Raw genomic sequence first — 23,306 nt, 5'->3', positions numbered from 1 at the left:
ACCCAGAAGCAGAGTATACATACAGTATTCATAGAAATACATTGTGTATATAACAATGTATTTTATGGTGCCTGTATACTGAGGTGAAGAAAAATATTTTTTTTATGTTCCTATAAAAGTGCTAAAAATAATAATTACAAAAAATGTTTTTATTCCGTGAGCCTCCCAGGTCTTGAACTCACAACTTTAACATTACAGACACAGATGCTATAAACTGCTGAGTCACAAGAATTTTGTGGTTGATCTGTATTGCAGGATGTGACTACAGGCAAATTATACTGATAGCAATACACTGCTGTGTACAATTAATGTACCGTATTCTTTTTCTAGAGGAGAGATTAAGATTTTTTTTTTTCATCCTATAAAATTACTAAAAAAATTATGAAAAACACTTGATAATGAAAAAAAGTAAGTTTTAGGCTATGTGCACACATTGCGGATTTTGATGCGTTTCTGTGGCGTTTTTGGACGCACAGAATTGCATCAAATCCACAGTGTAGTGCACAAGCAATATTAGTCAATGGGAAATTTGATTTGTTGTGCACATGCTGTAGAAAAAAATGCGCGGATTTGCAGCATTTTATTTTCCGCAGCATGTCAATTATTTTTGCGGATCTGCAGAGTTTCTGCACCCATTAACTACCATTAAAATCTCAATGCAAATCTGCAGCAAGACCACAGGTTTAGGCTACGTTCACATTTGCGTTGTGCGCCGCAGCGTCGGCGCCGCAACGCACAACGCAAACAAAAACGCAGCAAAACGCATGCACAACGCTGCGTTTTGCGCCGCATGCGTCCTTTTTTTCATTGATTTTGGACGCAGCAAAAATGCAGCTTGCTGCGTCCTCTGCGCCCGGACGCGGGCGCCGCAGGGACGCATGCGGCGCAAAACGCAAGTGCCCCCATGTTAAATATAGGGGCGCATGACGCATGCTGCGGCGCCCGACGCTGCGGCGCCGACCGCAAATGTGAACGTAGCCTTAAAAAGATCTGCAGATTTGCTGCGGAGTTGCACGCTAGAAATGCTGCAGATCGGGAGGAGGAAGAGTGTGTGGGCGGACACTGTGTGTGTGCGGAGAAGATGTGCGTGTCTGTGTGCGGGTGTTTGTGTTTGCGGGGCTGTATGCCGGCAGGCATCATCCGATGGGACTTCCAGTCCCATCTGGCTATGCCTGCTACAGTGACAGCTAGCCAATGATGGGACAGTAGTAGTCCCATCATCCGGCTACTGTGTATAACAAAAAAAAGCAAACAAAAACACATATACAGTACATTTTCACCAATCACCTAGTCCCAGACACCCTCGATCACCTGTAACAAAAATAAAAATAATAAACCAACAGTATGCAACAGTATACTCCCTGTTCCGATGTAATCCATGTAATAACGAGTGTCCCACAATGATCTCCTGTGGAGAGCTGTCACATCGGGAGATGTGACCGCTCTCTAGGGGCTCCGGTGATACAATGACAGGAGATAATCTTCCGCCTCGTATCTCTCCGCCTCATTGAGTTATTATTATTATTATTTATTGTTATAGCGCCATTTATTCCATGGCGCTTTACATGTGAGGAGGGGTATACATAATAAAAACAAGTACAATAATCTTAAACAATACAAGTCATAACTGGTACAGGAGGAGAGAGGACCCCGCCTGCGAAGGCTCACATTCTACAAGGGATGGGTGAGAATACAGTAGGTGAGGATAGAGCTGGTCATGCAGCGGTTTGGTTGATCGGTGGTTACTGCAGGTTGTAGGCTTGTCGGAAGAGGTGGGTCTTCAGGCTCTTTTTGAAGGTTTCGATGGTAGGCGAGAGTCTGATGTGTTGTGGTAGAGGGTTCCAGAGTAGGGGTGATACGCGAGAGAAATCTTGTATACGATTGTGGGAAGAGGAGATAAGAGGGGAGTAGAGAAGGAGATCTTGAGAGGATCGGAGGTTCCGTGTAGGTAAGTACCGGGAGACGAGGTCACAGATGTATGGAGGAGACAGGTTGTGGATGGCTTTGTACGTCATGGTTAGGGTTTTGTAGTGGAGTCTCTGGGCAATGGGGAGCCAGTGAAGGGATTGACAGAGGGGAGAGGCTGGGGAATAGCGGGGGGACAGGTGGATTAGTCGGGCAGCAGAGTTTAGAATAGATTGGAGGGGTGCGAGAGTGTTAGAGGGGAGGCCACAGAGCAGGAGGTTACAGTAGTCAAGGCGAGAGATGATGAGGGCATGGACTAGGGTTTTTGCAGATTCTTGGTTGAGGAATGTACGGATTTGTGAAATATTTTTGAGTTGAAGTCGGCAGGAAGTGGAAAGGGCTTGGATATGTGGTTTGAATGCGAGATCAGCGTCAAGGATTACCCCGAGGCAGCGAGCTTGTGGGACTGGGGAGAGTGGGCAGCCATGTACTGTAATGGATAGGTTCGTTGGGGGGGTCGCGTGAGATGGGGGAAAGATGATGAATTCTGTTTTGTCCAAGTTAAGTTTCAGAAATCTAGCAGAGAAGAAGGATGAAATAGTGGACATACATTGAGGGATTCTGGTTAGTAGGGAGGTGATATCTGGTCCAGAGATGTAGATCTGTGTGTCATCAGCATAGAGGTGATACTGAAAGCCATGAGATTCTATGAGCTGTCCCAGGCCAAAGGTGTAAATGGAGAAGAGCAGGGGCCCAAGGACTGAACCTTGTGGGACTCCGACAGATAGGGGGCGAGGTGAGGAGGTGGTGTGTGAGTGGGAGACGCTGAATGTCCGGTCTGTTAGGTATGATGAGATCCAGGATAGAGCCAAGTCTGTGATGCCAAGGGATGAGAGGGTATGTAATAATAGGGAATGGTCCACTGTGTCAAAGGCAGCCGACAGGTCGAGGAGGAGGAGGACAGAGTAGTGTCGCTTGCTCTTGGCGGTTAAGAGGTCATTGGTGACCTTAGTTAGGGCAGTTTCAGTGGAATGGTGTGACTGGAAGCCAGATTGTAAGCGGTCAAAGAGGGAGCAAGAAGAGAGATGGGAGGACAGTTCAAGGTAGACGTGTTGTTCCAGTAGTTTGGAGGCATAAGGGAGAAGTGATATAGGACGATAGCTAGATACAGAGGATGGGTCAAGAGAGGGCTTTTTGAGGATAGGTGTGATGGAGGCTTGTTTAAAGCTTGAGGGGAAAACACCAGTTGCTAGTGATAGGTTGAAGAGATGGGTTAGGGTTGGGATGAAGACAGTGGTGAGGTTTGGGATGAAGTGGGATGGGAGCGGGTCAAGTGCACAGGTGGTGAGATGCGATTTTGAGAGTAGAGTGGAGATTTGATCTTCTGTAATGATGGAGAAGTTGGTTTTGAAGGTGGAGGGCTGGGAATTCGGGAGGAAGGGCTCTGGGGGTTGTTGATCAAAACTGTCTCTGATATTATCAATCTTCTGCTTGAAAAATGAGTTCAGCAGAGTTCATATTGTCACTTGCGGCACTGCTGCGTGGGAAAATTCTCACGCAGCAGTGCCATAAAGTGAGGGCAGCAAACTCATTGAACCCTCAGTGATAACACTGCAGGAGCTATTGTCTCTATGCAGTGTGTCACTGGAGGCCTATAGAGCAGTCACATCTCCTGGTGTAGCTCTGTAGGGGAGATCGTTGTGGGACACTCGTTATTAAATGGACTACATCAGAGCAGGGAGTATTTGTGTTGGTTTATTTATTTATTTTTTTTGCAGGAGATCGAGAGCATCACATGGATTGGCAGAACAATAAATATGAGAAAACTGTGTAGTGTTTTATTTCACTAAAATACTTTATTCTGGCTAAGTGTTTATTTAACACTTTCACAACTATAGGATTAGTAATGGATAGGTGTCTTATTGACGCCTCTCCATTACTAAGCTGGCTTAACGTCACCTTACAATACAAAGGTGACATTAACCCCCTATTACACCATATGCCACCACTACAGGGCAGTGGGAAGAGAGAGGCTAAGTGCCGGAATTGGTGCATCTTAGAGATGCGCCATATCTGTTAAGGCTGTGAGATGGTGTTTGTAGCAGGGGGGAGGGGGCAATATCCATGGCCCCTTCCTAGGCTATGAATATCATCCCGCAGCTGTCTGCATAGCCTTTTCTGGCTATTATAGGGGGACCTCACGTCATTTTTTGGGCGGTTCCCCTATTTTAATAGCCAGTAAAGGCTAAACATACAGCTGCGGGCTGATATTCATAGCCTGGGAAGATCCATGGGTATTATCCCCTTCCTAGGTTATAAACGTCGGCCTCCAGTCGCTGGCTTTCCCTCTCTGGCGCAGAAAATTGCACAGGAGCCCAGGCCATTTTTTTTTTTTCAAAATATTTTTTTCAAATAAAACAGAGAATGCCTTCAAGGCCATTGTCACATTTGCGAGAAAATCGCACAAGTCTCTTGCCTCGATACCCGGCACTGCCACCGACACTCGGGACCGGAGTGTGCGGCTGCTTGTATTTCTATGCAGCTGAACGCGTCGGAACGAGTGCCGTCGGCAGTGCTGGATATTGAGGTGCGAGTTTCTCGCAAGTGTGACTCCGGCCCAGAGGAAATTTTGTGTGTGTCTTTATTTAACTCTTTATGTACCATTTCATTATGTTTATTATTAAACTTTGGGCTTGGTATTATCAATCTATAGATATATCTATCTATCTCTATTATCTATATACATATCTATCTATAGATGTATCTATAGATTATTATTTATTTATTTAGCACCATTGATTCCATGGTGCTGTACATGAGAATGGGTTACATACAAGTTACAGATATCACTTACAGTAAGCAAACTAACAATGGGGAAGGAGACAAGAGGTTGAGGGTTGTTGGAGCTCCGGTGTTGATGAGGCAGTATCTCTGGTAGTGATGAGGAGGCAGTGGGTCAGTGCAGGCTGTAGGCTTTCCTGAAGAGATGGGTTTTCAGGCTCCGTCTGAAGGATCCGAATGTGGTTGAGAGTCGGACGTGTTGGGGCAGAGAATTCCATAGGATGGGGGATATTTTGGAGAAGTCTTGGAGGCTGTTGGATGAGGAGCGAATAAGCATGGAGGAGAGAAGGAGATCTTGGGAGGACCGGAGATTACGTGAGGGAAGATATCGGGAGATTAGTTCAGAGATATATGGAGGAGACAGGTTATGGATGGCTTTGTAGGTCAGTATTAGTAATTTGAACAGGATACCCTGAGGGAATGGGAGCCAGTGAAGAGATTTGCAGAGAGGGGAAGCGGAGGAGTAGCGAGGAGAGAGATGGATTAGTCAGGCAGCAAAGTTAAGGATGGACTGGAGAGGTGCAAGGGTGTTAGCAGGGAGGCCGCAGAAAAGGATGTTGCAGTAGTCAAGGCGGGAGATGATGAGGGCATGCACAAGCATTTTAGTAGATTGACGGTTGAGGAAAGGACGGATTCTGGAGATATTTTTGAGCTGGAGGCGACAGGAGGTGGACAGAGCTTGGATGTGCGGTTTGAAGGACAGGGCAGAGTCAAAGGATACTCCGAGGCAGCGGACTTCCGGTACAGGGGAAAGCATGATGTCGTTGATTGTGATAGATAGGTCAGGTAAGGAAGATCTATGGGATGGAGGAAAGATGATGAGTTCAGATTTGTCCACATTGAGTTTGAGGAAGCGAGAGGAGAAGAAGGAGGATATGGCTGATAGACACTCTGGGATTCTAGACAGCAGAGCGGTGACATCTGGGCCAGAGAGGTAGATCTGAGTGTGATCAGCATAGAGGTGGTACTGGAATCCATGGGACTTTATGAGGTGTCCCAGGCCAAGTGTATAGATTGAGAAGAGTAGGGGTCCTAGAACAGAGCCTTGGGGGACTCCAACCGAGAGAGGGTGAGATGAGGAGGTAGTGTGGGAGTGGGAGATGCTGAATGTGCGGTTGGAAAGGTACGAGGAGATCCAAGATAGGGCGAGGCCTTTGATGCCAAAGGAGGAGAGGATCTGTAGTAGGAGGCAGTGGTCAACTGTGTCGAAAGCAGAGGACAGGTCTAGAAGGAGGAGTGCAGAGTATTGTCCGTTAGCTTTGGCGGTAAGTAGGTCGTTAGTGATTTTGATCAGGGCTGTCTCACTTGAGTGATGGGGGCGGAAACCAGATTGTAGATTGTCAAAGAGCAAGTTAGATGAGAGGTGGGAGGAAAGTTCAGAGTGGACGTGCTGCTCCAGGAGTTTGGAAGCGAATGGGAGCAGCGATATTGGGCGATAGCTGGACATAGCAGTTGGATCGAGGGATGGCTTTTTAAGGATAGGCGTGATTGTGGCATGTTTGAAAGCAGAAGGGAAGGTGCCAGAAGTTAGTGATAGGTTGAAGAGGTGGGTTAGGGATGGGATAAGTGTGGTGGTAAGGTTGGGGAGGAGGTGGGATGGGATGGGGTCTAGCGCACAGGTGGTGAGGTGCGATTTGGAGAGGGCACAATTAAGCCCCCTTCAGTGATGTTGGATAGGGAAGTTATGGGGTTTGGGCATTTGGTCTGGTATACAAAGGGATTGTGGTGGTTGAACAATGAAGACTTGCCTTGTCTGGTCGATCTTATTTTTAAAGTGTGTGGCAAAGTCCTCAGCAGAGATGAGGGAGGTTGGAGGGAGCAGTGGGGGGCGGAGGAGGGAGTTAAAGGTTTAGAATAGCTGTTTGGGGTTGTAGGATAGGGAAGATATGAGGGTTATGAAGTAGGTCTGTTTAGCAGAGGTGAGAGCAGATTTAAAAGCGAGTGATAGATAGATATAGATATATATGTCTATACATAATAGATTATAGATAGATGATAGATAATCGATAGATCTATAGATAGATATTAGATAGATCTATAGATAGATGATAGATCTACAGTATAGATAGATAGATATTAGATAGATAGATCTATCTATCTAATATCTATCGATCGATCAGCTATCTATCATCTATCTATAGATACATCTATCGATCTATCTAATATCTATCATCTATCTGTGTGTGTAAACATTATTCTTCAATGGAGTATGTAAATGAAGAGGTTGGACAAGAAATGACGTCACAATTCTTTTTTTTTTTTAATCTTTATTTAGCCTACAAAAACTCATACAAATCCGCATGAAAATCCGCACCAAAAACATCAAAACCACGTGGATTTTTACCTGCGTTTTCTGCCAAGATGCAGAATCTGCACAGAAAATTCCACAGGCAAATCTGCAACGTGTGCAGTGCACATACACTTAATGCGTTTTTTAAAATAATAAACATCGCAAATCTGCACAGAACATGGACATATTTGGTATCCCTGTAATCTTAACAACCCGCACATCACAGCGAACAGATTGTTTACGGGAATCAGTAAATGACATAAAAAAAAGGTGTGATTGATATTTTTTTGTCTATTAAACCCATAAAAAATGTAATAAAAGTGTAATGCTGAGGCTGTGTTCACATGTAGCGCAAATGCTGCTTTTTTTTCTGCAAGTGTCCGCACCACACAGCGCAATAGCAATCTTCTCTGATTATTGTGTTTGCAGCATTTCCTTCATGCCTTTTCCCCCTTATTTGATGCAATTTTTGGGCAGATATCAAGCAGAGTTTTCTTTGTTTGTTTTTTTGTTTTTGTTTATTTTTCCAGTCCGAGACAATAACCTGTTCCTAAGAGGAAAAAGAAAAAACAAAAACAATAACAAATCCTATTGGAATTATACCTGACATGAGTACTCAGTGAAAACGCAATTCAGGGAAACAAGATGTTCCATTTCTCCCATTTTATGTTATATTTTGTTAAACAACCATTAACTACCGCAAACGTGTATTCTAGGGAGTTATGGAGATGAAATCTGTCAACAACGTCAGAGAGTCCTGGCACAGATTTTTTTTCCAATTGAATGCTATCAAGTTCTTGACTATAACGTGTATGATAACATCTCCGTGAAGGGTGGATATTATCTAAATCGATAGAGAGTAAAGGCCCCGTCTCACTTAGCGACGCTAAAGCGATCCCGACAACGATACGACCTGTCAGGGATCGTTGCTGCGTCGCTATGTGGTCGCTGGTGAGATGTCAAACAGTGAGATCTTCCAACAATCGCAGCTGCGATCTCACTGTTTGACATCTCACCAGCGACCTGTAGCGACCTGTACAACGATGTCACATGGGAGCTATTATGACGATTCAGTGTCTGAGTCGTCAACGAGGTCGTTGGTAAGGTGTCAAACACAGCGATGTGTGCTACCCAGCGGGACCTCAACGATCAAAAAAAGGTCCAGGCCATTCCGACACGACCAGCGATCTCACAGCAGGGGCCTGGTCGCTGCTACATGTCACACATAGCGAGATCGCTACGGAGGTCGCTGTTGCGTCACAAAACTTGTGACTCAGCAGCGATCTCGCTAGCGATCTCGCTTAGTGAGACGGGGGCTTAAGGCCGATTGGGGGGTAAGCATCAGATCTCTGTTAAGAATTGTGTTTATGTAGGCGGAAATCTTTCTCCACAATGGTTTGATCTTTGGGCAACCCCAGTATAATGTAGTAGATTGCCTGGATGCCCACAATCCCTCCAACATAGAGGAGAATGTTCGCTATTAATGAGTGATAGCCTTATAGGGGTAAGATATCACCTAACTAGGAGCTTGTAATAGGACTCGTGGAGAGTTAATGATATGTTGGAAGTATAGGAATTCTTAATTGCTTTTTGCCATTGGTCCTCACTTAGTGATATTCTTAGTTCTTTTTCCCAGCGGGTCAAGTAAGAGTTTTTATTAAATTTGTTATCCATGTTGAAGTGGTTATATAAGAATTTTGTACTCAAAAAGATTTTGTGGCATGGATTATTAAGAAATAAAATCGCTATTTCTGCCTTTGGTGATGATCTGCTTATAAATTTTCGGATCTGTTCTTTCAAAATAAAGTAGGACATGAAATCTGAAGATTGGAGGTTGGTTTTAATTCAACAAAACATAAAATTGTTGTCATAAGCGTCTCTAACTCTTTTGATGCCTAATTGGGTGCACCCTACTGGGAATTGGAATTTGTATATGGACACAAGCAGGTACAGCAGGAAATTACCTATTAGATCTGATCTATTAGTCCCTCTATGAGGTTTAGCGAGTTTGTCCCATATAGAAGAGATTGCGGAGATGATGGGATGTGAGGAAATACGAGAATTGGACTTGAATAAGTGATCAAATATACAATCTTTTAGAGGTTGGTTCTTGTTGTGTGAAGTTTCGAGTTCTAGCCAAGCTGGGGGTGAGGATTCATTGAACCAATTAGAGCTTTGTTTTATCAGATTACTTAAATAGTAAGCTTGAATATTTGGTAGTCCTAAACCTCCTTTTAATTTATTTTTGTAGAGGATGTCTTTAGCTACTCTCGCTTTTTTACCGCTCCAAATGAAGGAGTTGACCAACGATTGTATTTTAAGAAGATAAGAGGATGGGAAGATTAAGGGAAGTGCTCTGAATAGGTATAAAATCTTTGGGAGAATGATTGTTTTGGCCGCCAAAATTTTACCTGTCCATGTCAAACCTAAATTCTCCCAGGTGAGGAAGTCTTTTGAAATTGAGGTTATAATTCTATCACAATTGGTTTTAGTAGTAGAGATGTTTTTAGTGAAGAGTACCCCTAAGTAGGAGATTTCTTCCTCTTCCCAGGTGAAATCAGTCGCAATCTTCAGAAAATTATTGGTTTGGTCATCCAAGTTGAAGTGTAGCAGCTTTGATTTTTTTCTTGTTTATTTTGAAATATGAGATCTTAGAAAATAGATCCAGTATTTCCAATAAGTTTAGAGTCGAGATTACAGAGTTTGAAAGGGTGAGAGTTTAACACTTTTTTAATAGTATAGAAAAGCTTTGATTCTGCTCTTTAAAATGCAACAGCGTTTTTTTCTTCATACGTTTTTTTCAGAAGAAGCCTATAGAGAAAAAATTCACCAAAACTGCAGAATTTGGCAGCATCTTCAGACCACAGAGAGCGGAGATTTCATGGAAGCACATCCACTTTGCTTTGAAATTTAGACCATGTTCACATGTAGCGTAAATGCATTCTGCTGTGTTTAACTGTCCAAGCAAAGTGGATGTGATTTCATGAAAATTACGCCCGGTATTAGAATTCGACAAACAGTATTTTACATTAATAGTTAGTATTTATCAATATGCTTGTGGCTACTCCTGTTTTACAGGTGTTCTTACGTTCCTGTTTCTTTCCTTGCCTTTCCCATTCCTCCCCCCCACCTCTTAAATGTTTTATATATAAGGTACGGTATCTTATATGTGTATTGTCACCCCTTTCCTTTCCTATCCTGTACATAACAATCTTTTTCATTTTCCTTCTGTCCCTTTAATTTTTTCTTTTTCCCATTTTCCTTAATAAACCATATTTTTCCTTCCCTTCTCATCCTTAACCCTTTCCACCCTTTATTTAGCCTATATCTTTGATCCCTTTAAATTTTGCTTTTATTTTGTTCTTGTTTGTGTCTTTATTACTGTGTATTTATAATATGTCTCCCCCTTTTTCTTTACCCCATATATGTAAAAAATCCTTAATAAAAACTACTTTAACCCCTTAATGACCGCCAATATGTCTTTTTCTGAGCTTTAAGAGACTAGCATCCTCCGATGGGTGACAATCCAGCAGCTGTCGGCTGTCCACCATAGCTGACAACTTGCTGTATTAGCTATGATCAGTGTTGGAACTAACCATATCTGTTTAACACCTAAGATGTTGTTGTCAAAAGTTACTACATCATATAAATGGTTAGCAGAGTGTGGGGGCTTCCACTATATCCCCACCCAGAGATCATGATTGTGTGGTCCTGATGTGTGCCATGGCAATTCACCGCCAAATAGCGGCCTTAGAGTCTGCCAGGCTGTTGTAACCTGTTCAGAAGTTAGCGACATTTAGGCAATGTGCACACGTCAGGATTTCTAGCAGAAATTTTCCTGAGAAAAAACGGACATTTCTGCCAGAAATCCGCATGCGTTTTTTACCGCATTTTTGACGCGTTTTTTGTGCGTTTTTTCCAAATGCATAGAATTGCGGGAAAAACGCGGAAAATCCGCAAAATTAATGAACATGCTGCTTTTTTTTACCGCAATGCGTTTTTTTCGCGGAAAAAAATGCACCATGTGTGCAAAACATGCAGAATGCATTCTAAGTGATAGAATGCATAATGTACGCGTTTTTAATGAGTTTTTATAGCGTTTTTATCACGAAAAAATGCGAAAAAACCTGAACGTGTGCACATACCCTAAGTTGGTAAAAATTCTTTTTCATTTCTGTCATGCCACTTTGCATTAAATCCTGAAAATCACCTGAAGAGTTAATAAACTACCTGACAGAAGTTTTCAATATATCGAGGAGTGCAATTTTTAAAATGGTATCACTTTTGGGGTTTTTCCAATATATAGAACCCTCAAAGTCACTTCAAACCTGGATAGGTCCCTAAAATTATATATTTTGTACATTTCCTTGAAAAAATGAAAAATTACTGTTCATTTTTAAACCTCATAAAATGCAAATAAAGTAAAATAACATTTTACAAATGGTTCTGATGTAAAGCAGACATGTGGGAAATGTTATTAATGTTTTTGTGTGGTGGATTAAAGGGATAATCATTCAAAGTTTGAACATTACACATTTTTTAAAATTTTTGTCAAATTTTTGATATTTATTATAAATAAACACAAAAAATATTGACCTAAATTTATCATTATCAAAAATTATAATGTGTCACGAAAAAACAATCTCAAACTCACTGGATGTCATATAGTAAAGCTACATAAAGACGATAAGGTTCTGGAGGCTCTGACTGTGAATGAAGGAACAAAAAATAAATCCACAGGTCCCAACTAGAGATGAGCAGGACGCACAGATGACGTCCTGCCGGAAGGTTAAAGATTCATGGCCTCAGTTCACGCTGCCAGGTACTACTGACCTGAACGCTGGACCAGAGACCCATGAATCCAGCCGCTCATCTCAAGTCCCAGCTGTCCTGGATACAGTGGACAGGCCTGGATTTGGGCCTATGCCATGTAGTCATGAGAGTTTGCTGAATTTCCTTCACTAACAGCGCCCCTCTAACCAATCCTCTTGCCAGGGAAGGAATTCATGGTAAATGGGTGTGGCCAAAATTTGCCATGGTACTCTGCATGATCTGTCCCTCTTTCTGTTCTTCTAAAGTTGGGAGGTATGCTTTTGTACCTGTCTTTCCTCTTTTTTTAAGGAGTATTAATCTTTGTACATGCTAGGCTATTACTGTCATATCGGAAGGATTGGAGTGCTTTGGAGGACAGGGCTATATGGAAGATACAGGACTACCAACTTTGCTGAGAGATGCCCAAGTAAGAACTATATAACTCAATGTTCAATAGTGAACCATAATCGCCTTGTATTCCCATTGCTCACCCTGTCATATATCTGTGATAGGTGCTAACAATCTGGGAAGGAACAACCAACGTTTTATCTCTGGATGTCCTACGGTCCGTCATAAAGAGCCAAGGACAGGTTTTAAGTGCTTATTTCTCTTCTACTCAGGTAAAGTTCATCACATTCTGTTATGACCATCATTGCCATGGTACACAAGCCTCGTTATTACTGTGACTACTAATTTCCACAAGATCTCAGCTAATATTCACAGAAAACTTGTGATATATGCATTTTTTACTGCAGGAAATGCTGGAAGCCTCATCTAATGTTCCTGGTCTGTCTCAACCTGTCTCACGTCTGCTGCAAGCTCTGCAGAACCTAAAAGTCTTCACACAGAAGGCGGGAGAGAGAGGAAGCAACTATATGGAATTAGCAGCACGGGATTTTGCTTACAGTATCGCCAAAATCTACATAGGTAATGTTTTTACATGGAATAGTTTACTTTACACTTTATAATATTGAATTACCTGCAGCGAAAAGGGTTTTGAAATTCTGTATTAATAAATTCAATCATTGATCACCTTTTTTTCTCATGACTTTCAGAAGTATAATGACCATTAATTTACCATTCATGGTATGCATCATAATTAGTATTTGGTAAACTGCTTTTATTGCTGAAACAGCTCTCTACACAAGTGGTAGCAGTCCAGTAAAGGAGTAGGGAACCTCTGAGCCGAGCTTGTTGTGTGCAGGTGGATTTGCAGTGTAGCAGCTACTAGTGTTATGATCCCTAGTGGCGGAGGATCACAAATAGATCAGCAAGTGATTAAACTAAGGACGAGCTCTAGGGAGATGGTAACTGGACTGATCGCAAATCTGAACCTATCCAAAACAACTAGAGGTAGCCAGTGAACGTGCCTAAAAAATTCTTAGACGTCTCGAGCCAGCCTGAGGAACTAGCTACCCCTAAAGAGAAAGAAAGACCTCGCTTGCCTCCAGAGAAATAATCCCCAAAGATATAGAAGCCCCCAACAAATATTAACGGTGAAGTAAGAAGAAGGCACATACATAGGGATGAAATCAGATTCAGCAAAAGAAGCCCACTAATACTAGAAAGCAGAAAATAGAGCAGGGGTCTATGCGATCAATAAAAAACCCTTACAAAATACCCATCCTGAGATTTCAAGAACCCACACACCAACTAACGGTGTGTGGGGAGAAACTCAGCCCACTAGAGCAACCAGCAAGCGAGGGAAAAGTCACACAATACCACCAGTGACCACAAGAGGGAGCCCGAAAACAGAGTTCACAACAGTACCCCCCCCCCCCCTTAAGGAGGGGTCACCGAACCCTCATTAAAACCCCCAGGGCGATCAGGATGAGCCACATGGAAGGCACGAACCAAATCGGCCGCATGAACATCAGAGGCGACAACCCAAGAATTATCCTCCTGACCATAGCCCTTCCACTTGACCAAATACTGGAGCCTCCGTCTAGAAACACGAGAATCCAAGATCTTCTCCACCACGTATTCCAATTCTCCCTCAACCAGCATCGGGGCAGGAGGCTCAACCGGAGGAACCACAGGTACCACATACCTCCGCAACAACGAGCGATGGAACACATTATGAATAGCAAATGATGCCGGGAGGTCCAGACGGAATGACACAGGGCCAAGGACTTCCAGAATCTTATAAGGACCGATAAACCTAGGCTTGAACTTGGGAGAGGAGACCTTCATAGGAACAAAGCGAGAAGACAACCACACCAAGTCCCCAACGCGAAGTCGGGGACCCACACAGCGACGGCGGTTGGCAAAGAGCTGAGCCTTCTCTTGTGACAACTTCAAATTGTCCACCACATGATTCCAAATCTGATGCAACCTATCCACCACAACATCCACTCCAGGACAGTCAGAAGGCTCCACCTGACCCGAGGAAAAACGAGGATGAAACCCCGAATTACAAAAAAAAGGAGAAACCAAAGTAGCAGAACTAGCCCGATTATTAAGGGCAAACTCGGCCAACGGTAAAAAAGTAACCCAGTCGTCCTGGTCAGCAGAAACAAAACATCTTAAATAAGTCTCCAAGGTCTGATTAGTTCGCTCGGTTTGGCCATTCGTCTGAGGATGGAAGGCCGACGAAAAAGACAATTCAATGCCCAACTTAGCACAAAAGGTCCGCCAAAATCTAGACACAAACTGGGATCCTCTGTCAGAAACAATGTTCTCAGGAATCCCGTGCAAACAAACCACATTTTGAAAAAACAGTGGAACCAACTCGGAGGAGGAAGGCAACTTAGGCAAGGGCACCAAATGGACCATCTTAGAAAAACGATCACACACCACCCAGATGACAGACATTCTCTGAGAGACAGGGAGATCTGAAATAAAATCCATGGAAATGTGCGTCCAAGGCCTCTTCGGGACAGGCAAAGGTAACAGCAAACCACTGGCACGAGAACAGCAAGGCTTCGCCCGAGCACAAATTCCACAAGACTGCACAAAGGAACGCACATCCCGCGACAAGGAAGGCCACCAAAAAGACCTGGCCACCAAGTCTCTGGTACCAAATATTCCAGGATGGCCCGCCAACACCGAAGAATGAACCTCGGAGATGACTCTGTTGGTCCATCTATCCGGGACAAACAGTCTCTCCGGTGGACAGCGGTCAGGTCTATCCGCCTGAAACTCTTGCAGCACACGTCGCAAATCTGGGGAGATGGCAGACAAAATCACCCCTTCTCTAAGGATACCAGCCGGCTCTGAATCTCCAGGAGAGTCAGGCACAAAACTCCTAGAAAGAGCATCAGCTTTCACATTCTTCGAACCCGGCAGGTACGAGACCATGAAATCAAAACGAGAGAAAAACAACGACCAACGAGCCTGTCTGGGATTCAGCCGCTTGGCCGACTCGAGATAAATCAAATTCTTGTGGTCAGTCAAGACCACCACACGATGTTTAGCTCCCTCGAGCCAATGTCGCCACTCCTCAAATGCCCACTTCATAGCCAACAGCTCCCGATTACCAACATCATAATTCCGCTCGGCAGGCGAAAACTTTCTTGAAAAGAAAGCACATGGCTTCATCACAGAGCCATCGGGGCTTCTCTGCGACAAAACAGCCCTCGCTCCAATCTCGGAAGCATCAACCTCGACCTGGAAGGGAAGTGAGACATCTGGCTGACATAAGACCGGAGCCGAAGAAAACCGACGCTTCAGCTCCCGAAAGGCCTCCACAGCCGCAGAAGACCAATTAGTCACATCAGAACCCTTCTTGGTCAAATCCGTCAAAGGCTTAACAACGCCAGAAAAATTAGCTATGAAGCGACGGTAAAAATTAGCAAAACCCAAGAACTTCTGAAGACTCTTAACAGATGTAGGCTGCGTCCAGTCATGAATAGCCTGAACCTTGACTGGGTCCATCTCAATAGTAGAAGGAGAAAAAATGAAACCCAAAAAAGAAATCTTCTGGACTCCAAAAAGACATTTTGAGCCCTTCACAAATAAAGCATTGTCACGTAGGACCTGAAAGACCATCCTGACCTGCTTAACATGAGACTCCCAATCATCCGAAAAAAACTGAATATCATCCAGATACACAATCATAAACTTATCCAGATATTCACGGAAGATGTCATGCATAAAGGACTGAAAGACTGAAGGAGCATTAGAAAGTCCAAAAGGCATCACCAAGTACTCAAAATGGCCTTCATGCGTATTAAATGCAGTTTTCCATTCATCACCCTGTTTTATACGCACAAGGTTATACGCACCACGAAGATCTATCTTGGTGAACCAACTAGACCCCCTAATGCGAGCAAACAAATCAGTTAACAATGGCAAAGGATACTGAAATTTGACCGTGATTTTCTTCAAAAGGCGATAATCAATACAGGGTCTCAGGGAACCATCCTTTTTAGCCACAAAAAAGAATCCTGCATCAAGAGGGGATGAGGACGGGCGAATATGTCCCTTCTCTAAAGACTCCTTTATATAACTCCGCATGGCAGCATGCTCCGGCACAGATAAATTGAAAAGTCGTCCCTTAGGAAACTTACTACCAGGAATCAAATTTATAGCACAATCACAGTCCCTATGAGGAGGTAGAGAACTGAGTTTGGGCTCCTCAAATACATCCTGGTAGTCTGACAAAAACGTAGGGACTTCAGAAGGAGTGGACGAAGCAATTGACACCACAGGAGCGTCACCATGAATTCCCTGACAACCCCAACTTGACACCGACATAGCTTTCCAATCCAGGACTGGATTATGAGTCTGCAACCATGGTAGACCCAACACGACGACATCATGCAAATTATGCAGTACAAGAAAGCGAATCACCTCCCGATGAACAGGAGTCATGCACATGGTCACTTGTGTCCAGTACTGAGGTCTATTCGTAGCCAATGGTGTAGAATCAATTCCCCTTAGTGGAATAGGGAATTTTAAAGGCTCCAAATCAAAACCACAGCGCCTGGCAAATGACCAATCCATCAGACTCAGGGCGGCACCTGAATCTACAAAAGCATTAACCGGGTAAGATGACAGGGAACAAATCAGGGTAACAGACAAAATGAACTTAGGCTGTAAAGTACCAATGGTGACAGATTTATCAACCTTTTTTTTGCGCTTAGAGCATGCTGAGATAACATGAGCTGAGTCACCACAGTAAAAGCACAACCCATTTTGCCGTCTATAAATTTGCTGTTCACTTCTGGTCAGAATTCTGTCACATTGCATAGATTCAGGTGTCTGTTCAGAAGACACCGCCAAATGGTGCACAGGTTTGCGCTCCCGCAAACGCCGATCAATCTGAATGGCAAGAGTCATTGACTCATTCAGACCTGCAGGCGTAGGGAACCCCACCATGACATTCTTAATGGCTTCAGAAAGACCTTCTCTGAAATTTGCAGCCAGGGCACACTCATTCCACTGAGTAAGCACCGACCATTTCCGAAATTTCTGGCAGTACACCTCTGCTTCATCTTGCCCCTGCGAGAGGGCCAATAACGTTTTTTCAGCCTGGTTCTCAAGATTAGGTTCCTCATAGAGCAATCCAAGGGCTAGAAAAAACGCATCTACACTAAGCAATGCAGGATCCCCTGGCGCCAATGCGAAGGCCCAATCTTGGGGGTCACCACGCAAAAAGGAAATGATAATCTTAACTTGCTGAACGGCATCACCAGAGGAACGAGGTTTCAAAGAAAGAAACAACTTACAATTGTTCCTAAAATTCAGGAACCTAGATCTATCTCCAGAAAACAACTCCGGAATAGGTATTCTAGGCTCTGACATAGGACTGTGAACAACAAAATCCTGAATACTTTGAACCCTAGCAGCAAGATGATCCAGACTGGAAGCCAAGCTCTGGACATCCATGTCAGCAGCTGAACTCAGAGCCACACCAAGATTAAGAGGAGGAGAGAAGCTAGCCACAGCAGCTAGACACACGGCAAAAAAAAAAAAAAAATTCTCAAGGCTTCTTTTCTCCTGCTTCTGCCATGCAATTAACACTTTACTGGTCGGCTGTACTGTTATGATCCCTAGTGGCGGAGGATCACAAATAGATCAGCAAGTGATTAAACTAAGGACGAGCTCTAGGGAGATGGTAACTGGACTGATCGCAAATCTGAACCTATCCAAAACAACTAGAGGTAGCCGGTGAACGTGCCTAAAAAATTCTTAGACGTCTCGAGCCAGCCTGAGGAACTAGCTACCCCTAAAGAGAAAGAAAGACCTCGCTTGCCTCCAGAGAAATAATCCCCAAAGATATAGAAGCCCCCAACAAATATTAACGGTGAAGTAAGAAGAAGGTACATACATAGGGATGAAATCAGATTCAGCAAAAGAGGCCCACTAATACTAGAAAGCAGAAAATAGAGCAGGGGTCTATGCGATCAATAAAAAAACCCTTACAAAATATCCATCCTGAGATTTCAAGAACCCACACACCAACTAACGGTGTGTGGGGAGAAACTCAGCCCACTAGAGCAACCAGCAAGCGAGGGAATTACATTTTAGCAAGCTGGAACAGAAAACATGATAAACACTGCTGATCAAAAAATGAGCAAACAAAACTTAGCTTATCCTGGATGGACTGGGAGCAAGGTAGTCAGAAGGAATCTGAGTAGCACTGATTACATCGACAGCCGGCCACAAGTGGAAGTAAAACAGAGCTATATAGGAACCTCCCAGAGGATAACGAACCAGCTGATAGCCAGAGACCAGCAGGATAACAAACAAAGCCACCAGGGGGAGCCCAAAGCAAAAGTCACACAATACCACCAGTGAGCACAAGAGGGAGCCCGAAAACAGAGTTCACAACATACTAGCTACTAGGGGAGTATATGGCTATAATATAATGCTGCCTGTAGCGGATCCATTGTGTAGCTCTGCCATGTACGGGACACCTTTCACTGTTATTTGAGCATTTCCATAATAAAATGCCTCTTAAATAATGGTTAAAGGGGTTGTACAATACTTCTGATATTTATTGCCTAATCTATAGAGCATTAATTGCAATCAGTGGGATTACAGCACCCGACATCCCCACTGATCAGCTGCCTAGCAGCTATGGCAGCGACAAGATGTAAACCTTGTCCAGAGCTGGAACAGCGCAGATCTATTAATAGCTGTTCCTGGTTATTACAGCTTAGCTCCTATTCAATTACCAGGCGTTGGACCCTTACCAACCTGATATTGAAGGATTATCCTGTAAATAGTTTATAAATATCAAGTTAGTGGACAGCTCCTTTAATCAGTACTTCCATTAGATATATTTTTTTTTTGTTAATTCATTTTATTTAAAGGGAACCTGTCGGCAGTTTTGGCCAATATAAGATACGGCCACTGCCTTTCAGGGCTTATCTACAACATTCTATAATGCTGTAGATAAGCCCCCGATCCGACCTGAAAGATAAGAAAAATAAGTCCTATTATACTCATCCGGGGGGTTCTGGTGCGGTCCGGTCCGATGGGTGTCGCAGGTCTGGGTCCGGTACCTCCCATCTTTTTGTGATTCCTGCTTGCTTCATTGTTCCCCGATATCGCGCTCCTGCGCAGGCTTACTTATCTGCCCTGTTGAGGGCAGAGCAAAGTACTGCAGTGTACAGTGCTGGGCCTCTCTGAACTTTCCCAGGGCCTGTGCACTGCAGTACTTTGGTCTTCCCTCAACAGGAGGGAGGCACCACAAGATAGGAGGTGTCGGACCCGGACCTGGGACACCCACCGGACCGCCTCCCCGGGTAAGTATAATAAACTTATTTTTTTATCTTTCAGGTCAGACCAGGGGCTTATCTACAGCATTATGGAATACTGTGGATAAGCCCTGAAAGGCAGTGGCTGTATCTTATTTCCGCCAAAACTGCTGACAGGTTCACTTTAACATGTTGCAAAACAAAGAATTTGATGAGCTAGAAGATGATACATGATCAATTAAGTGATTACCTATACAAAACAAAAGTCATATTATTACAGCCTGGGAGAACACATAGATGGAGCGGAGAATTATGAAGGACTCTCCGGCTAGATAAGAGATCAGGACTGATTATCAGAGACCCAAGCCATGAGCAAAACGGGGTTCTGCTATCCCAGTACTTCAGGTTGAGATGAGGGAAGGAAAAAAACAAAATGCATATATAATAGAAAAGGAACAGAGCAAGAAAAATATTTAACCAGTGTGTTACTTGAGGGTCAAGGGTTAGAAGATAAAAGACATTTTGAAATTTAGCTGGTCATCCCCTATTCTGAAAGAAAACTTAACCAGTGCCTTCCATCTGCCAATTGTGGGAGGCTTTTCAACCATCTATCAGGGAGCAATTGTTTTCCTAGGCAAGAATAAGATTTCCCTGAGAAAGTGTGATGTTGCCAATGTTCTTCATCTAACAACTCAAATAATAACCGTTTAGGTTTGCACACTATAGTGATTGATAGAGAGAACAGCAACCTAAAAAATATTAAAGGGAACCTGTCACCCCCAAAATCGAAGGTGAGCTAAGCCAACCGGCATCAGAGGCTTATCTACGGCATTCTGTAATGCTGTAGATAAGCCCCCGTTGTATCCTGAAAGATGAGAAAAAGAGGTTAGATTATACTCACCTGGGGGGGGCGGTCCGGTCTGATGGTTGTCGCGGTCCGGTCCTGGGCCTCCCATCTTCTTACGATGACGTCCTCTTCTTGTCTTCACGCTGCGGCTCCGGCGCAGGCGTACTTTGCCTGCCCTGTTGAGGACAGAGCAAAGTACTGCAGTGCGCAGGCGTCGGGAAAGGTCAGAGAGGCCCTGCGTATTGCAGTACTTTGCTCTGTGCTCAACAGGGCAAATCAGTACTCCTGCGTCGCAGCCGCAGCATAAAGACAAGAAGAGGACGTCATCGTAAGAAGCTGGGAGGCCCCGGACCGCGACACCCATCGGAGCAAAACCGAAGCGGGACCGCCCCTGGGTGAGTATAATCTAACCTCTTTTCCTCATCTTTCAGGATACATCGGGGGCTTATCTACAGCATTACAGAATGCTGTAGATAAGCCCCTGATGCCGGTGGGCTTAGCTCACCTTTGATTTTGGGGGTGACAGGTTCCCTTTAATCCAAAAATAGATATTGGGAGCAAGACCATATCAGATGCCAAAATTTGGCATTTAGAGAATGTCAGCGAGGACATTCTGCAAAAGGAATACTGCCCATCTTGTGTTAGACGAGCAGGAGTCAGTTAGGTTTGGTAGATAATAGAAAGCTGGATCAGCTTATTGTTAATTGCTGGCTAGGCCACAAGATGTGAACAAGTCACACCCTGCAAGGCCTTTGCTGACAATGACAGAATTGAGTCTCTCCATCTCGCCTCCTCTACTATCTGAGAAGAATCAACTTTGGTTAAGAAGAGAAGTCCATAGAGAGCAGAGATCAGCCCGTTAGGGCCCTGGGAGTTAAGGATACCAATGAGGGCGTACGATGAGATAGAGATGGTGGTTCTGTTTAACTGTGTGTTCAAGGCATGTCTTAGCTGAAAGTACCTAACATGTATGAGCGAGAGATACCAAAGGTCTCCTGCAACTGTGCAAATGAACAAAGTATATTATTACTGTACACCTTGCCCAAACTCCTAAGCCCCAGCAATCCATTAATGAGGTTCTGGAACTGGTAATATAGTTGGAACGGTCAGATTGTGCCAAACGAGACGGTCACAGAAGAGAAACTGCAGAAGCTTTTTAGGATCCTCCCACCAAGACATTTTTTATTTGGTCTAGAAATTGGGGAGAGTTCAATATTCTTGGCTAATGTGATGCAGTTATGTATTTACAGTTAAACTTTCCATGTCTCACAATTATGGTACATTACCATTGTAGGTTGTCTTTTCGTGGACCATGCAGCTTGGGTTGGTGCAAAAGAATCAGATGTATACTGTGCTCAAAGGTAATATTCAAAAAGTTCCAAACAATGCTACTGGTGTTGGTTTAGAGTAGGCATGGACAAAAAGTACTGGGTCCCATCTGGCCCTCTGGCTGTTCAGTGTAGCCTGCACACCTAGACAGTCAATGGCTTAAAACAGTGGCCCACACTTGTGTGCCGCCTCCCACGTCCCATCTGCATCCTCAGGGTGTAAACACCAGTGAATACATTGGTGGGGGATGGAGCCATCGGCTCTGTCTTCCACCAATCAGCGTGTGCAACTGAGACAGCAGACGCAATGACGTCACTACATCATAACTGCCGTACGGAGAGTCAGGAACGAGAGATTTGTGCCTGTATATAGGGAGCTATGTGCGGGCACATAGTGTGTGTGTGTCTATATATATATATATATATATATATATATATATATATATATATGTCTATGGGGGCTCATACTGTATAGCGGGAATGTGTGGGGGGGGGTCATAATTTATATGGGGTTTGTGTAGGGGCTCATACTATATACAGGGGGGCTGTGTCAGAGCTCATACCATATATAGGGGGATGCCAGCACACTTAAGTCTGCTTAACCCCTTTCTGCAGATTTTGCCTGCGTTTTTACACCTGTGGATTCCTATAAAGGAATAGGTGTAAAACACTGTGGAATCCGCACAAAGAATTGACATGCTGCGGAAAATAAACTGCTGTGTTTCTGCGCGGAATTTTCGCCAGCATGTGGACAGCGGATTTGGTACTGTACACTGCATGGAAAACTGCTGCGAATCCGCAGGGCCAAATCCGCTGCGGATCCGCAACCAAATCCGCAACGAGTGCACAGACCCTTATAATCCAGGACAGTGGTCCGGTATTGCAGAGGATTAGAACTGTGATCAGGCTGCTGAAAGTTACGTCCCATAGTGGGATGAAGAAAAAAAAAATTGTACAAATATTTACATATACATACAGTACATATATATATATATATATATATATATATATATATATATGTATGTGCAAATATATATTATAATATATGTGTGTGGGTATGTGTATGTGTATATATATATATATATATATATATATATATATATATATATATATATATATATATATATATATGTATATGTATGTATGTATATATTTATTAGAACTTTCTACTTTTATGTTAATAAAAAAAAAAAAAGTTTATCTGTGTCAGAGACAACCTGCCCATAAAACTATCCCGGTAGTTAACCCCATTCAGTGACCAATAGATGAAAAAACAATATAAATGTATCTCTGTAATCGTACTGACCGGAAGAATAAAGCTGTCTTTTAATTCAATCAATTTTACCACCCGCGGAACAGCATAAAAGAAAAAAAAAAATCCTGAAAGCGATCAAAACATTTTTGTGACCGAGAACGGTCCCAATAAACACGTCAACACGTCCCTCAAAAAACAAGCTGGCATATAACTGTCAGACGAAATATGGAAAAATTATAGCTCTGAAAATATGGCAATTCAAAAACATGTTTTTGGAATAAAAAAAAGTGTGTGACAGCAGCCAAACATATAGACCCGACATAAGTCTGGTATCGCTGTAATTGCAACCGACCTGTAGGAGAAAGTCACCTAATCGCTT

The 23,306-nt window shown here is 43.5% G+C and overlaps 1 protein-coding gene across 3 annotated transcripts in view; it reads left to right on the top strand.

The window, feature by feature from the left end:
- The window catches only part of LOC143816555 (acyl-CoA dehydrogenase family member 11-like), a 175,334-nt gene that overhangs the window by 144,763 nt on the left and 7,265 nt on the right, over positions 1-23,306 (top strand). For all 3 annotated transcript variants that reach the window (XM_077297079.1, XM_077297087.1, XM_077297098.1), the window contains exons 11-14: positions 12,183-12,275; positions 12,361-12,468; positions 12,604-12,775; positions 21,639-21,705. In XM_077297079.1, coding sequence (XP_077153194.1) covers positions 12,183-12,275; positions 12,361-12,468; positions 12,604-12,775; positions 21,639-21,705 — 440 coding nt within the window. The remainder of the gene's footprint in view (positions 1-12,182; positions 12,276-12,360; positions 12,469-12,603; positions 12,776-21,638; positions 21,706-23,306) is intronic.

This window comes from Ranitomeya variabilis, chromosome 1 (genome assembly GCF_051348905.1).
Source record: "Ranitomeya variabilis isolate aRanVar5 chromosome 1, aRanVar5.hap1, whole genome shotgun sequence".
NCBI lineage: Eukaryota > Metazoa > Chordata > Amphibia > Anura > Dendrobatidae > Ranitomeya > Ranitomeya variabilis.
Note: the sequence above shows the minus strand (reverse complement) of the source record. Positions and strands in the feature narration are given on the sequence as shown.